The 17,076-nt window shown below is 41.7% G+C and overlaps 1 protein-coding gene across 4 annotated transcripts in view; it reads right to left on the bottom strand.

Moving 5' to 3' along the window:
- Positions 1–1,883: 1,883 nt before the first annotated feature.
- LOC129854122 (tetraspanin-4-like) overlaps positions 1,884–17,076 on the bottom strand; it is a 110,030-nt gene continuing 94,837 nt past the window's right edge. For all 4 annotated transcript variants that reach the window (XM_055920871.1, XM_055920869.1, XM_055920870.1 and 1 more), the window contains 4 exons: positions 10,010–10,111; positions 7,416–7,547; positions 3,815–3,898; positions 1,884–2,472 (listed from right to left, as the gene is read on the bottom strand). In XM_055920871.1, the coding sequence (XP_055776846.1) occupies positions 2,404–2,472; positions 3,815–3,898; positions 7,416–7,547; positions 10,010–10,111 (387 nt within the window). In that variant the 3' untranslated portion in view covers positions 1,884–2,403. The remainder of the gene's footprint in view (positions 2,473–3,814; positions 3,899–7,415; positions 7,548–10,009; positions 10,112–17,076) is intronic.

Genomic DNA, 17,076 nt, shown 5'->3' on the forward strand with positions numbered 1-17,076 from the left:
TCAGCATATTAATGCACGGCCCCATGTCGCAAGGATCTGTACACAATTCCTGGAAGCTGAAAATGTTGGATTGACGTGTACGACAGCGTGTTCCAGTGAACGCCAATATCCTGCAACTTCACACAGCCATTGAACAGGAGTGGGACAACATTCCACAGGCCACAATCAACAGCCTGATCAACTCTATGCGAAGGAGATGGTCGCACTGCATGAGGTAAAATGGTGGTCACACCAGATACTGACTGGTTTTCTGATCCACGCCCCTACCTTTTTTTAAGGTATCTGTGACCAACAGATGCATATCTGTATTCCCAGTCGTGGAATCCATAGATTCGGGCCGAATGAATTTATTTAAATTGACTGATTTACTAATATGAACTGTAACTCAGTAAAATCTTAGAAATTGTTACATGTTACATTCTAACAAATATATAGTGTAACTTAAGGAAGTGAAATGTAACCCAATACACCCTAAATGATAAGATATTTGTAAATATGTATGCATGTAGGCTATGTATTATAGGTACCTTGGTTTAATAGTTTGTAGTTTAGCAGTTATTCATTCATTTTAGGGCTTTTAGTAGTTGTACTAAACCTTTTTAGGCTGTTAAGGTAAGTTTTTATTATTATTTCATTATTATTAACCAGTAGTTGCCATATTATTATTTTTATTAAGTATATATATTTTTTTTCTCCATTTGGACACTTGATAACAAGATGGTACATATCAAGAGATTTCATCCGGCAAAATGTTAAATAAATACTGTAGAAAAATGAGGGGGGAAAAGTCAAATTCATACTTAAATGCTAATATAAAATAGACTAAATGAATTAGTCTATTTTGCGTTTTTGGTCAATATTACATATTTGTCAATTTAGTGTATTTATCCAAGTATCAGTTTCAAATAAAAAAATGTATGACCACAAACTTTTACTATTGAAGACTGTGTAATAGTAAACCCTGTTAAGTCCTAGAAACGTAGAGATATATATGGTGTTGATGTATAAAATATGAATCTAACTCTAATAATAAATAATAATAAACAAAAGCCTAAAAGGGTTACTTTGTTCCCCACCCTGGTCTCCCCTACCTGTGTGTGTGTGTGTGTGTGTGTGTGTGTGTGTGTGTGTTTGTGTGTGTAGGTGCACGCCTGTCCAGACAAAGATATTGTGGTGTACAGGAAATACACCTGTTACCTACCACTGGCTAGTGTTTAACTGTAGCATCTGAAGATGTAGGCGGGTTTTCCCAGTTTTTTTTTTAGGGGGTAGATCAGCTTTAATATTGCAGATAGATTATAGCTTCCATCAATGTAATTTTCTGTATAATTTATAATCCCCCATATCATTTTCTTTGCAAATATATATATTTTCCCAGTGTTAATTGTGTAAACAGAAATGCACAGCTGCTACCAAGACTCCACTGACACTGACAATCAAACTACATGTCTAGCTACCAAGAGAGATTGTGAACCCACAAAAACATTTCTAATCAAAGGTTGTTTTCTGATTTTCTCATGCGTTTGGTATGGAAGACTGTGTGTTCTACCTAGCTGGGACACAGGGAATGGTTATTCATGGTGGTCACACAGAAGTTGGCTCAATGTGAATGTAATAACATAGATGAGAACTGTGGGAAAGAAATGCCCCTAGGCCACAGCAGGGAGAAGTTGTCGAGGATCTTGACAGATTCTGTGACAGTCAGATCTCAAGAGACATTTAGTAGCCTAGGATGACTGATGTTGGTTTTGTTGATCTGTGCATCTCTAGATGGGCCTAGGGACCATCTTCTATTTTCAGGGGTTTTGTGAACATCCAGACATTCTTAGTATTGAAGTTGCTATACTGATTTATATTATTATAATTTATACATAATAAACCCCTCCAGATTAACTTGTTTATTAAATAAGTATTATTATGAATTCACTGTTACAATGCATTATAATTTACAGTATTTCTTGATGGTGGAATTTAAAAAAACTCAAGGAAAAGTTGATCTGGATTTGCCAAACATTTAGTAACACCATTATAAGAGCCATGCACTTTAGTACTCACATGGCCTGTCTTACTAAATGCACTCTTGACCTGCATTCCTTAGCGCTCCTCTCGTTTCAAAACACTTAAGATTATAGAATGATTCAAAATAATTTAAAACAGATATTTAAAAAAGGATTACTCCTATATATTACATATATATGTTGACCACAAAATGAGTGAATAACATTTAATTAAGCAAAAACCATCCATTGGCTCCCGATATGACATTGTGCTTGTTTTACAGTACAGGTTGTTAAATGAGGATTGGTCGGCGAGTCGTTGTTGAGAAAGGTCCGTCACAGAGTAGAGAGAGAGGTGTGTGCCTCACTCATTCACAGAGTCCTTTGGTGCAAAGAGGGGACACTGCTAGGCGTAGAAGGTCTCCACTTTGACTGCTTGGCAGAACATCGTCATAGAGAAGACCAAACCCAGAATCTAAACAAAGGGAACACATACACAACCAAAACCCAATGTGACACAACTACATCATCAATAAAGTGGTCGTGTCTGAATACCCATACTTGAGTCCTAAATAGTAGGCCGTTTGAGTATGCAAAGAAATATATAAAAAAGGTTTGAGAGTATGGGATATTTAGAAAATCGAGTATATTTTAATAGCCCGTATTTCATAGTAATGTCGGCTTTGACAACAGTTGATAATCAGATATGGGGACTCGCTACCGAAATTAACCAATAACGCGAGACAACGCAATCGTGCAAGACGCATTTTCAGTATGAGAAAATATAACGTTTTTTAGTATGTGTTTTTTTTCTCCCAATCTAGTATGGTTTAAATGCCAGGATGTTATACTCATTTCGGCTCTTCATCCAGTAGAATTTGATGCACACTTTTCCACAAAGTTGGGAAGAGGTGATTGGCCCCAGTTCTTTCAAGTAGCCAAACAACAAAACTAGGCTACTTAATTGGGAAGATGCCGAATAGCGAAGCTTCTGCGGTGGTGTTCAAATGTAGGCTAAATAGTTTTTGTTCTCCTTAAAATTCTCATGAGTATTGCATTGTAAGCAACATCTAAATTGGCCATGGATGTAGATTGTGATTTGGACTTGTGGTTTTACTTAATTATCCGTACTGGCCAATGATTATAACTGCGATTCTGATCCTATATTTTGCTATATTTAGCTATATTTTGTGATAAAACAAAGGTGTGGTTGAATTTATTTGCATTTTTTAGCCCTATATATCACGGTTGCAAGGCACATGAATTAACAGGTTATAGAGCAAACAACGCAATTATCACAACCACACAGGTTGCAGTCGTGGCATACTGTATACTTTTTACTGCGCTATGTGCTAAATAGTATGCAGTTTAAGTGTGTAGTAAGCTAGTATGGGTATTTGGACAAGACCAGTGTCTTCATTGAGAATAAAAGGAACAACCTCATGAATTTGAATTCACAGTAATTGTTAATAGAGGCCTACTTTCAAATCATCTCATTTCTTATCAATTATTAGTGATATTAGCCTGGTTCCAGATCTGTTCAATATGTGCTTTAACCAACTCCTCTGACTTTTGTTGTCCTGCCATTCAGTCTGACCCCAATGCAAGCTACAGTAAACGTTCATATGCACAGCTATTTAGAATGGAGTCTGTATAGCAAAGTTGGAAAAGCAGATACCAATCTTCTGGTGCCAAGCTAAGATGTTATGGTTCCCTGTCAATAGACATCACTATAAAATGCTACCCACTGAAACGTAGGCATTCAAAGCACTTTCAACGTGCACTGAAGAGTACAATTGTGTCACCAGTGGCTGTACCTGTGTGAGTGCCGTACACAAGGCAAATATCCACAGGGCCACCAGATTCTGTTGTATCCAATCCTTCACTCGCTCGTAACATGGCTGTGGAGACACACAGGAATGGAAACAAAAGTTTTACAGCACATTATACAAAAAAACATCACATTAACCCACATTTATAGCATGGGCTAAGTGTCTAAGTGTAGCCTACAGCAGGGTTGGGGTACATTTCATTTTCCTTCTGGTGCTAGTCTTGGTAGACTTACAAGAGTATCGGGCCCACAGGCCCTTCTCTACACCGCCCAACACAAAGTGATACATCCTCCCATACATGCCTTTTACTCTGCAAATCAACTCCTTGTCATGTTAGCTAAGTGGGTCCCATATGGATGCCCCCCCCCCCCCTTCTCTGTTGAATAAATGTTCCCTGGGATAGCTACCATCCCTATCTATCACTAGGGGCGGAGGCATGGGAGATGGTACTTGCAGATGGTACCATTGCTCTGTGCTGGGAGAACATTTAGACAAGCGAACGAGCTGAATTTTTCATGGCCAACACAGACAGGATATACACTTAGGCGACGTCACCTAGTTTCTCCAACTCTCCCTTTTGAACATTCAAGAGACATTACGTGAAACACAGTGTCAATGAAAAGGATGATGTGCCACTAGACAAATACAAGTCTTCACGTATAGAATTGTGAATAGTTCACATATCCTCAAAGCAGCTAAAGTGGTTGTTATAATATTGAAAGAAAGTGGCATAGACAACGGCAGACAGCGATGGGACTGGCACAGAGTACATGAGCCTGGCATGGTATACGGCAGAAAGAATTTATGCCTCACAGTCTTTAGCACTGCTGGTTTTCAGTCTTCCCCTACAAGCAGGGATTTAGTCCTGTGACACCAATTGAGTGGATTATTTCACCAAACAAGGGTATTAATCAAGTAATTATATATTAATTAACTACCCGGGGCAAAAGAAAGAAAATCAGCAATGCTGCTGCAGACCTCAAGGGACAGATTTAAAAACCCCATAGAGTTGATTAACATAATAAAGAAATCCCCATCAAAATCTGTCTAAGCTAGAGATATGTTTTTTGTTGTTGTATGGGCTCAATCCACCACATACGCCCATGTTGGCCTTCCGCATCTGCGGTGAAAAGTGACAGGGATACAGAGCTGTTTGTCAGACCAGGAGACTAAAATGTCTAACACTACAGAGGTTTTCTTGAGAAGACCGATTTTTGGAAATTGTTTGGGATACAAACTATGACCCCAGTATCAAAAGCAGAGACTCTCATGAAAACATTAGAGTTCTCCGTTTTGTTCTACGACCCCTCACAAGTGTCACAGGACTCGTCTAAAGGTATCCCGGTACCGGTTTAAAAAAAAGTTTTGTGCCCCAAAAAAGGGGTAAAATGTGTAAAAATATAAACTCAGCAAGAAAAGAAACATCCTCTCACTGTCAACTGCGTTTATTTTCAGCAAACTGAAAGGCCTCACGAGTGGCGCAGTGGTCTAGTAGTTGTGCCACTAGAGATTCTGGGTTCGAGCCCAGGCTCTGTCGCAGCCGGCCGCGACCGGGAGGCCAATGGGGCGGTGCACAATTGGCCTAGAGTCGTCCGGGTTAGGGAGGGTTTGGCTGGCAGGGATATCCTTGTCTCATTGCGCACTAGCGACTCCTGTGGCGGGCCAGGCGCAGTGCACGCTGACACGGTCGCCAGGTGTACAGTGTTTCCTCCGACACATTGGTGCGGCTGGCTTCCGGGTTGGATGGGCATTGTGTCAACTTAACGTGTAAATATTTGTATGAACATAACAAGATTCAACAACTGAGACATAAACTGAACAAGTTCCACAGACATGTGACTAACAGAAATGGAATAATGTGTCCCTGAACAAAGGGGGGTCAAAAGTAACAGTCAGTAGTAAGGGTCGACTGATTAATCGGAATTATTACACCTTTATTTAACTAGGCAAGTCAGTTAAGAACACATTCCTATTTTCAATGACGGCCTAGGAACAGTGGGTTAACTGCCTTGTTCAGGGGCAGAACGACAGATTTTTACCTTGTCAGCTCGGGGATTCAATCTTGCAACCTCACGGTTAACTAGTCCAACGCTCTAACCACCTGCCTTACTTTGCCCTCCACGAGGAGCCTGCCTGTTATGCGAATGCAGTAAGAAGCCAAGGTAAGTTGCTAGCTAGCATTAAACTTATTTTATAAAAAAACAATCAATCATAATCACTAGTTAACTACACATGGTTGATGATATTACTAGTTTATCTAGCGTGTCCTGCGTTGCATATAATCGATGCGGTGCATATCGTTGCTCCAATGTGTACCTAACCATAAACATCAATGCCTTTCTTAAAATCAATACACAGAAGTATAGATTTTTAAACCTGCATATTTAGCTAAAGGAAATCCAGGTTAGCAGGCAATATTAACCAGGTGAAATTGTGTCACTTCTCTTGCGTTCATTGCACGCAGAGTCAGTGTATATGCAACAGTTTGGGCCACCTAATATGCCAGAACTGTACGTAAGTTTGTGGCCTGTGGCCTGCTGGAGGTAAATTTGCAGGGCTCTGGCAGTGCTCCTCCTTGCACAAAGGCGGAGGTAGCGGTCCTGCTGCTGGGTTGTTGCCCTCCTACGGCCTCCTCCACGTCTCCTGATGTACTGGCCTGTCTCCTGGTAGCGCCTCCATTCTCTGGACACTACGCTGACAGACACAGCAAACCTTCTTGCCACAGCTCGCATTGATGTGCCATCCTGGATGAGCTGCACTACCTGAGCCACTTGTGTGGGTTGTAGACTCCGTCTCATGCTACCACTAGAGTGAAAGCACCGCCAGCATTCAAAAGTGACCAAAACATCAGCCAGGAAGCATAGGAACTGAGAAGTGGTCTGTGGTCACCACCTGCAGAACCACTCCTTTATTGGGGGTGTCTTGCTAATTGCCTATAATTTCCACCTTTTGTCTATTCCATTTGCACAACAGCATGTGAAATTTATTGTCAATCGGTGTTGCTTCCTAAGTGGACAGTTTGATTTCACAGAAGTGTGATTAACTTGGAGTTACATTGTGTTGTTTAAGTGTTCCCTTTATTTTTTTGAGCAGTGTATATATTCCTGAGCTTTCTTATAGTCCCTAGATATAGGATAGACACTTAAAAACCTTATTCCTTATGATACATTTTTTTTATCTGTTTTGCCATTTAAGAATGTGTTATTCACTGGGTTTCTATGGGCTAGGGTTAAATACCCCTTATATTTGAATATGCCTTATACCCCAGATATTAGGCATATGAGAACAGGTAGTTATCCACAGCAGAGCAGTGTTTCCCAAAGCGTGGGTTGGGTTTTAGGAAAAGCTCAGTGGACTGTGGGTGGAATGTCTGAGATTTATCACAGTATACTGTAATGTTTTGTTTACCTGGTTGGTCACAAAGAAGGTTTTTGGACCAAACAATTACATTTGGGCAACAAAAACAACCAGATAACATTTGGGAACAACTAGTGTGCGCGTATGTGTGTCGGAGAGAGGGAGAGTGTATGTGTGGGTGCATGTGTGTTTGTTTGTGTTCGTGTATGTGTGATTCTGTGCATCTTACCGCGGTCCACCAGGTCCCTGGGTTCACGAGGCCACAGTTGTCGCTGTACTCCAGGCAGCAGGAATCGGGCACGCGGCTGGCATTGTACACCTCAAACCAGTCTGTATGGTTGGTCACGCCACAGCAGCGGAACTACACCAGACAAGGACACTGAACGTTAATGACCGAACAGAGAGGAAAAACAAAAATGCTACACAATAAAACCATTCTGCATGATTCATGAACAGAGATCGTTCTCTGGCACTTCCATACGTACGGTACAAAGTGAAAAGTTTGGACACACCTACTCATTCAAGGGTTTTTCTTTATTTATACTTTTTTCTACATTGTAGAATAATAGTGAAGACATCACAACTATGAAATAACACATATGGAATCATGTAGTAACCAACATTTCTTCAACAAATCTAAATATTTTACATTTTATATTCTTCAAAGTAGCCACCCTTTACCTTGATGACAGCTTTGCACACTCTTGGCATTCTCTCAACCAGCTTCACCTGAAATGCTTTTCCAACAGTCTTGAAGGAGTTCCCACATATGCTGAGCACATGTTGGCTGCTTTTCCTCTCTGCGGTCCAACTCATCCCAAACCATTTCAATTGGGTTGAGGTCGGGTGATTGTGGAGGCCAGGTAATCTGATGCAGCACTCCATCACTCTCCTTCTTGGTCAAATAGCCCTTTCACAGCCTGGAGGTTTGTCCTGTTGAAAAACAAATGATAGTCCCACTAAGCGCAAACCAGATGGGATGGCGTATCGCTGCCAAATGCTGTGGTTGCCATGCTGGTTATGTGTGCCTTGAATTCTAAATAAATCACAGACAGTGTTACCAGTCTCTTCTTCTTATTGGTGTCCTTTTGTAGTGGTTTCTTTGCAGCAATTCGACGATGAAGGCTTGATCCACGCAGTCTCCTCTGAACAGTTGGTGTTGAGATGTGTCTGTTACTTGAACTCTGTGAAACATTTATGTGGGCTGCAATTTCTGAGGCTGATAACTCTAATGAACTCTGGGTCTTCCTTTCCTGTGGCGGTCCTCATGAGAGCCGGTTTCATCATAGCGCTTGATGGTTTTTGCGACTGCACTTGAAGAAACTTTCAAAGTTCTTGAAATTGTCCGTATTGACTGACCTTCATGTCTTAAAGTAATGATGGACTGTCATTTCTCTTGTCTTATTTGAGCTGTTCTTGCCATAATATGGACTTGGTCTATTACCAAATAGGGCTGTCTTCTGTATACCACCCCTACCTTGTCACAACACAACTGATTGGCTCAAACGCATTAAGAAGGAAAGAAATTCCACAAATGTACTTTTAACATGACACACCTGTTAATTGAAATGCATTCCAGGTGACTACCTCATGAAGCTGGTTGAGAAAATGTCAAGAATGTGAAAAGCTGTCATCAAGGCAAAGTGTGGCTACTTTGAAGAATCTGAAACATAAAATATATTTTTATTTGTTTAAAAACTTATTGGGTTAATACATGATTCCATTAGTGTCATTTCATAGTTTTGATGTCTTCACTATTATTGAATAAGTAGGTGTCCAAACTTTTGACTGGTACTGTATGTTAAACATATCTCTGTCACATCTTTTACTTAGATAGATCTCCCTGATCACTCCAAAAAGGTCATTACTGAATTTAAACTAGATTAACTGCCTGGGTGCATTTTGCAGTGTGGTAATGTCGTCAATGGGGAGGTGGAGAGGGTAAACTTGGTTTTATGGAATGAGAACACTTGCTGCGGTTTTGACATGTGACTCAATCTAGAATTTAATCTTGAACACATGGTCTCACTCACTCACTCACGATGTGCAGTCAGTCACACAACTTCACTAATGCACACTATTCACTAATGCACACTACAAACAATAAAACTGGACTTTATCATGTAAAAAGGGTCATTCTGTGACCAAATAGGCCAAAGTTTGATATCTTGTATCTGGTATCTTTTGACATCTCTCGGCAGCTTTCACCAACAGTGCCTGCTGCATTTTTATCAGCTCCTTTTAATCAATCTTTTCTCTACTATCTTTCCTCACCTTGTGTTTCCTACTTTCCCTTTGCCCATGATTTGAGCTGTGGATTTTAGTCATGAATAATACAAAGCCAAGCACATCAAAGTGAGTGTGGAAACAAACAGTGTTGTTCTTTTGGGAGCCGTGCAGTCCAATTTGCATTTCTCTTACTGTTTGGCAGCCTATTTAAAGAATTCAAGGCTATTCTTATTGGTTGGAATCAGGCTAGATTGCGTAATCCCTTGTCCCTATGAAGTGGTACATATGATCTTGTAATTATCCTGCAGTACTGTATTTCTAAAAGCTTGGCCTCTTTTAACACTATCCTGGTCCCAGATCTGATTGTGCTGTCTTGCTAACTCCTATGGTCATTGTCATGCATTGGCATAAACAGATCTAGGACCAGGCCAATTTAAGACAACTGTACTGTTCTACTGCTGACCACCACGGGGCAGTCTAAGCAGGACAAGTTGACTTACATTTTACATTTACATTTTAGTCACTTAGCATACGCTCTTATCCAGAGCGACTTACATGAGCAATTAGGGTTAAGTGCCTTGCGTAAGGACTTACATCAGTTTGTACGATCATCCAGGCGTTGGTCAAGCCTACGTTGCCCTCGGTGCCAAAGAGCTGGAGTCCCCTCTTCAAATCCCTCTGGGCATAGTGATCAATCTGGATACAAGACACACAACAACATCAAGGTGAAGATATGGACCTCCTTACTCATGCAAAACACACACACACACACACACACACACACACTCTCTGTCTCCGAAACACACAACTTATTTACACATTCAGACAGTCAACAAACAATACATCAATCCAATTGATTGCCATTGATCCAGAGCCTTTGCTCTCTCAAACTGTGCCAGTAGGGTAATGTAGTCCTTTGGCATGTTTGTGTAGAGGGCTACAGGCTGACACCATCAGTGGTCTGTTCAACCCGCTGTCAAAAGGGCTCTCCCACTTTGCTAAAATCACATCTGTTTACAGCCGTTTCAACACAGCCACAATGTAGCATGAATAATAGACTATACCTGACATTTTCTGAGTAAAATAATATACGGGTACAATGTAGAACACAAAGGTAACACAAAGGATAAAAGAGCATGAGTAAGGCCTTCAGAGGAAGTGTTACTAAAATACAACTTCATGATTTTAGCTTTGTTCTTGTCCTGTATTACCTTCTGAAAATAACAGGAGCAAAATTTGCTCTGCTGAAAGCACAACGGGCCTTATTCTGACTTAACATGCACGCTTAACTCTGACTTTCGTGTCATTCATTGACGTCAATGGGAGACAAATTCGAGTTTAGTGCTATCTCAAGTCAGAATATGGCCCTTCGGAAATAAGTCTCCTTGTATCTTTCCAGCAGATACTGGCTCATACTTCCAATCATAACTTTGTTGACACTGCTGTAACTTAAAAAATGCATGATCAAATCTGTCTGGATAAAGACCAATCCACTCTGATAATTGTGGGGGGGGACATGTGGGGGGGATCTTGGAGGCCTAGTGGCCTGGCGATTAGGAGCCTGGGTTTTTGACCTTGTGGGAGATCTGTCGACGTGCCCTTGAGAAGGGTGTTGACCCTGGTTGCTTCTGTGTGTCGCTCTGGATGGGAGTCCGTTAGATGACTAATGTGATGTAGTTGTTGAGCGGCTTCACAGCAAGTATATTGTATGTTTTAAATATTCAATAAAAAATAAATAATAATATACTTTTAAAAATTATTATAATAATAATAATTAAAAAAGCATATCCCGTGTATCGCCTTGGAACACACTGACTCCTATTATGCAGCTAAACCTGCCATATTAGATTAGAGATTCAAAGAAGGATTTTGTATCATTTTTCAGCAAATGGCAATCGCTGCGGCCTCACAGTCTTTAAAGTCATTGCTTTGAGTGATTCTAATCAACTTGACGCTGCTTACAGAAGCTACTGTTGTTTTATACACACTGTTATGGATTTGCCCGAATCATGTTGTAATCGAATGGGCAATTTAGAAACAGTGTGAATACTCACCAAACACTCTCTCTTCCCAAAGCAGCTCATTATACAGCAGTAGAGCTATTAAAATCTTTCTCTAGAACTCAAGGTTTGCTGTTTTTTCATGTTTATTTTCTTCCTGGTAGTTCATTTATGGATTAAGGCTAAACTAGAGTCTGCTCACCTGGTGTCCCAGGTCTGAATCCATCCCTTGCTCTTTCTCATTGTCTAAAAATATGTCCTGTCCTCGCCTCTGCTCCTTCATCTGTACTGATCTTAAAGAATCTACCAGCTGAAAGCCAGGCTAATGACGAGCTTCCAGCATATTTTTCCCCCCTTTCATATCTTTTCCTGTCAGTGCAGTGAAGGGAGAGGAGAGAACAACATTTTATTTCAGACAGTGTACATACAGTGCATATGCAAAGTATTCAGACCCCTTGACTTTTTCAACATTTTGTTACGTTAAAGCCTTATTCTAAAATGGATTAAATCGTTTTCCCCCCTAATCAATCTACACACAACACCCCATAATGGCAAAGCAAAAACAGCTTGTTAGAAATAAAAAATAAAACACGTAAATATCACAAGCTTTGTACACCTGTATTTGGGGAGTTTCTCACATTCTTCTCTGCAGATCCTCTCAAACTCTGTCAGGTTGGATGGGGAGCTTCGCTGCACAGCTATTTTCAGGTCTCTCCGGAGATGTTTGATCGTGTTCAAGTCTTAGCTCTGGCTGGGCCACTCAAGGACATTCAGAGACTTGTCCCGAAGCCAATCCTGCGTTGTCTTGGCTGTGTGCTTAGGGTTGTTGTACTGTTGGAAGGTGAACCTTCGCCCCAGTCTGAGGTCCTAAGCGCTCTGGATTTTCATCAAGGGTCTCTCTGTACTTTGCTCCGTTCAGCTTTTCCTCGATCCTGACTAGTCTCCCAGTCCCTGCCGCTGAAAAACATCCCCACAGCATGATACTGCCACCACCATGCTTCACCGAAGGGATGGTGCCAGGTTTCCACCAGACGTGACGATTGGCATTCAGGCCAAAGAGTTCAATCTTGGTTTCATCAGACCAGATAATCTTGTTTCTCATGGTTCCTTTTGGCAAACTCCAAGCGGTCTGTCATGTGCCTTTTACTGAGGAGTGGCTTCCGTCTGGCCACTCTACCATAAATGCTTGATTAGTGAAGTGTTGTAGAGATAGTTGTCCGTCCGGAGCTCTGTCAGAGTGACCATCGGGTTCTTTGTCACCCCCCTGACCAAGGCCCTTCTCCCTGATTGCTCAGTTTGGCCCGGGCGGCCAGGTCTAGAAAGAGTCTTGGTGGTTCCAAACATCTTCTATTTAAGAATGGAGTCCACTGTGTTCTTTGGGGCCTTCAATGCTGCAGACACTTTTTGGTACCCATCCCCAGATCTGTGCCTCGACACAATTCTGTCTCAGAGCTCTACAGACAATTCCTTCGACCTCATGGCTTGGTTTTTGCTCTGACATGCACTGTCAACTTTGGGACCTTATATAGACAAGTGTGTGCCTTTCCAAATCATGTCCAATCAATTGAATTTGCCACAGGTGAACCTGTTTTCGCTTCGTCATTATGGCATATTGTGGGTAGATTGATGGGGGGGAAACAATTTCATCCATTTCAGAACATGGCTGTAATGTAACATAATTTGGAAAAATCAGTGGGTCTGAATACTTCCTGTATTTTAGAAATCTTACTGTGTTAAATGTTTATTGGACGAGGAATCAGGAAATATGAAGAGAAGGTGAATGCATCGTCCCAAAATGTATTTTATCTTTATTAACTAGGCAAGTCAGTTAAGAAATAAATATTATTTACAATGGCCAAACCCTAACGACGCTGGTCCAATTGTGCACCACCCTATGGGACTCTCAATCACGGCCGGTTGTGATACAGCCTGGAATCGAACCAGGGTCTGTAGTGACACCACTAGCTAGATGCAGTGCCTTAGACCGCTGCGCCACTCGGGAGTCCCAACTGGTAAAATGGCAAACTGTTAATCTATGTTCGTCTGTGATAGCTCCCAGCAAGGATAGAATAGTGTCAAAATGGGGTCTTTTTGTGGTCCTATTCTCTCTGGAGGTATTCCCCTTAATGTTGTATGTTTATTCAAATGCATTCATTTGCATTCATATTTATTCATAGGGAAACATTGACAGAAGCTGTTCACGTTTTCTTTTTCCACAGTCTATTTTCCTCAAAGCTGCTTTGCTCCTTTCTATTCATTGTATTATGGTTTTATCTTAACCTGATTGCAATATTGAATTCTATGAAGTTTAAATCAACAGATACTTTTACCAGACGTGGGTTCAAATAGTTTAGTATTTGTACTTTGAGCATTTGGTTGAGCCTGCCTGAGTGCCAGCAGTCCAGCTAAAGTGTTTGAAACAAAACAATTACTATTTGAACCCAGGTATGTGTTGTTTTTACTGTCAACGCCTCTACAGGATTTCACCAATGGGTTTCTCCTTTTCACACAAAGAACAGAACATTTTATGTTTTGTAGGTAGTCCAATTAATTAGTCATTTCATGTCGCCATTAATTTAATGGGTGAATCACTATGATTAGTAGTGTGTTTTACCAATCAAGCGTTTCTCTCAGCACGAAATGAAACCTTGCCATGCTTGAAATTCATTCAGGAAGTGGTTACATGACTCAATTTCAAATTGCTACATTGAAACTTGTTTATGTAAGAAATATGATCATTACTATTATATACAACAAACTGAGTTGTGCCACACATTGGAGAAAATGTCACTGTCTTTCATTTGAGTCACACTCTAATGCTTTCATCATTGACGCTTTTACAAATATTAATGAATTAATCATATTATACATTTTTTTTAAAATAAAAAACATTATATAATGTGTATACCAACTAAAAGTGACTGACACCAACTCCAGGTGACTCTGACAACTTCCATGGACATGTGAGTCTGTCCTAATGTGGACAACGTACGGATCACTATTTTCCTACAGTAATTGGTTTGACCGACACGGTTACCTAGTTGGAAAGGAACCCCCGCCTGGCTGCTGTAATTATTTTAATGACCCTATTTGATTAGGTGGTGATGAGACTAGGTCAGCGGTTCCCAATCCTGGTCTTGGGGAACCCGAAGGGAGCACATTTTAGTTTAGTTATTGAAGTCAGTCAAAGATGGCAAGGTTGGCAGCTGTAGGCTGGCATTAGGTGGCACGCGCTGATGTGTTGAAGGAACAGATGGGAGTGTTCAAGGCCATCAGTGGAGTAGCGGTGTTGTGGGAATGAGACCCGGCAACAGAATACTGATGAAGGATCAGAAATCAGCTCTCTGGGTAAAGCTTCCTCGTTATTTCGTACTTTCTCATTAATATTGAATCAACGTGGCTGGTAGGTTGAATATTTCTAAAATAGGGCAACAACAGACTGTACACTGTTTTTGTAACTCAGATTATCAGCGGTAACTGATACATTTGGCTATAACGCAAGTTGACATAACCATTAACGTCATGTACCAACTCATTTGACCACTATGATCTTGCTGAATCATGTGTGTTTAGTGCTGGGCTGAAATAAAAGCCAGCACACACATCTGCCTTCCAGTACCCAGAATGGAAAACAATGTTTAAAAAAAAAAAGAACATAGCCTTCCCAACAATAACATTAACATATAGCTCTCTTATGTACATATTGGAATGGCCCCTGCGGTTCAAGAACATCGTAGAGTCCATTTAAACTAGCCGCTAGAGGACCATTCCCCTTCTTTCTTAATTCCTAACAAGTCCTACAGTACATCTACAGTAGGCCTGGCTTTTACAGTGCTCCGGTCTTTTACCCAGTTTCTCATTGCACTGCTTTGTGTAGAACAGTTAAGAAATGAAACTGAATCACTCAGATCCGGAATGGAGGATAGGGAAACAGAGGAATATTAGACATAGGGACTAGGGTGGGGACTGAGGAAAGTTAACATCCATAACGGAAGGGATATATTGGCTGAGAGCCCAGGAAGACGCTACCAATCCAGGAACTCTTCTAGAATTACACACCAAGTGAGACAAACCAAAGGATTATAATGGCTGTGGGGCAGAGGATTCAGATTTAACAGAGCCTGTATAGGTTTTATTACATAACCACAGATAAAAGGCTATACACAGTAAAAATCAAATACACTCAAAGGAAATAAAGAGGGAGGAGAAAAATATCAAAGGGTATGATCATTATTTACTAAAAGGTACAGGCAGAGACTGTAGACACCAACGGCCTTGTCCTGGCCCTCGGGGTAGCGAGGATGCCACAAGTCATGCATAATGGAGTAGCCGTGGCCGATAGATTGGAGGGCGTCCCGTTATTGTCACAACGCTTGTTTAGTTGGATTGAATTTGAAATGCTGTGAATTGTATTATTGTGTCTGTGCACACCAGTGTATTGGTGCGTATGTAGGAGAAGGATGTATGTGTGTGTGTGTGTGCGAATTGTATTATTAATCCCTTCCCAAATTGGAAATGCTCTGATGTGTAGAGATGTATTTATGTTGAAAAACCAATGCTCCTCTACTTTTCAATCCAGTTCCACAGACATGTGACTAACATAAATGGAATAATGTGTCCCTGAACAAAGGAGCGGTCAAAATCAAAAGTAACAGTCATTATCTGGTGTGGCCACCAGCTGCATTAGGTACTGCAGTGCATCTCCTCCTCATGGACTACGCCAGATTTGCCAGTTCTTGCTGTGAGATGTTGCCACACTCTTCCACCAAGGCACCTGCAAGTACCCGGACATTTCTGGGGGGAATGGCCCTAGCCCTCACCCTCCAATCCAACAGGTCCCACTCGTGCTCAATGGGATTAAGATCCGGGCTCTTCACTGGCCATGGCAGAACACTGACATTCCTGTCCTGCAGGAAATCACGCACAGAACGAGCAGTATGGCTGGTGGCATTGTCATGCTGGAGGGTCATGTCAGTATGAGCCTGCAGGAAGGGTACCACATGAGGGAGGAGGATGTCTTCCCTGTGACGCACAGCGTTGAGATTGCCTGCAATGACAACAAGCTCAGTCCGATGATGCTGTGACACACCGCACCAGACCATGACGGACCCTCCACCTCCAAATCGATCCCGCTCCAGAGTACAGGCCTCGGTGTAACGCTCATTCCTTCGACGATAAGTGATGGATAGACCATCACCCCTGGTGAGACAAAACCGCGACTCGTCAGTGAAGAGCACTTTTTGCCAGTCCTGTCCGGTCCAGCGATGGTGGGTTTGTGCCCATAGGCAACGTTGTTGCCGGTGATGTCTGGGGAGGACCTGCCTTATAACAGGCCTACAAGCCCTCAGCCCAGCCTCTCTCAACCTATTGCGGACAGTCTGAGCACTGATGGAGGGATTTTGCGTTCCTGGTGAAACTCGGGCAGTTGTTGTTGCCATCCTGTACCTGTCCCTTGTTGTTCGGATGTACCGATCCTGTGCAGGTGTTGTTACACGTGGTCTGCCACTGCGAGGACGATCAGCTGTCCATCCTGTCTCCCTGTAGCGCTGTCTTAGGTGTCTCACAGTACGGACATTGCAATTTATTGCCCTGGCCACATCTGCAGTCCTCATCCCTCCTTGCAGCATGCCTAAGGCACATTCACGCAGATGAGCAGGGTCC

The sequence above is a fragment of the Salvelinus fontinalis genome, chromosome 4 (assembly GCF_029448725.1).
Source record: "Salvelinus fontinalis isolate EN_2023a chromosome 4, ASM2944872v1, whole genome shotgun sequence".
Taxonomy (NCBI): Eukaryota; Metazoa; Chordata; class Actinopteri; order Salmoniformes; family Salmonidae; genus Salvelinus; species Salvelinus fontinalis.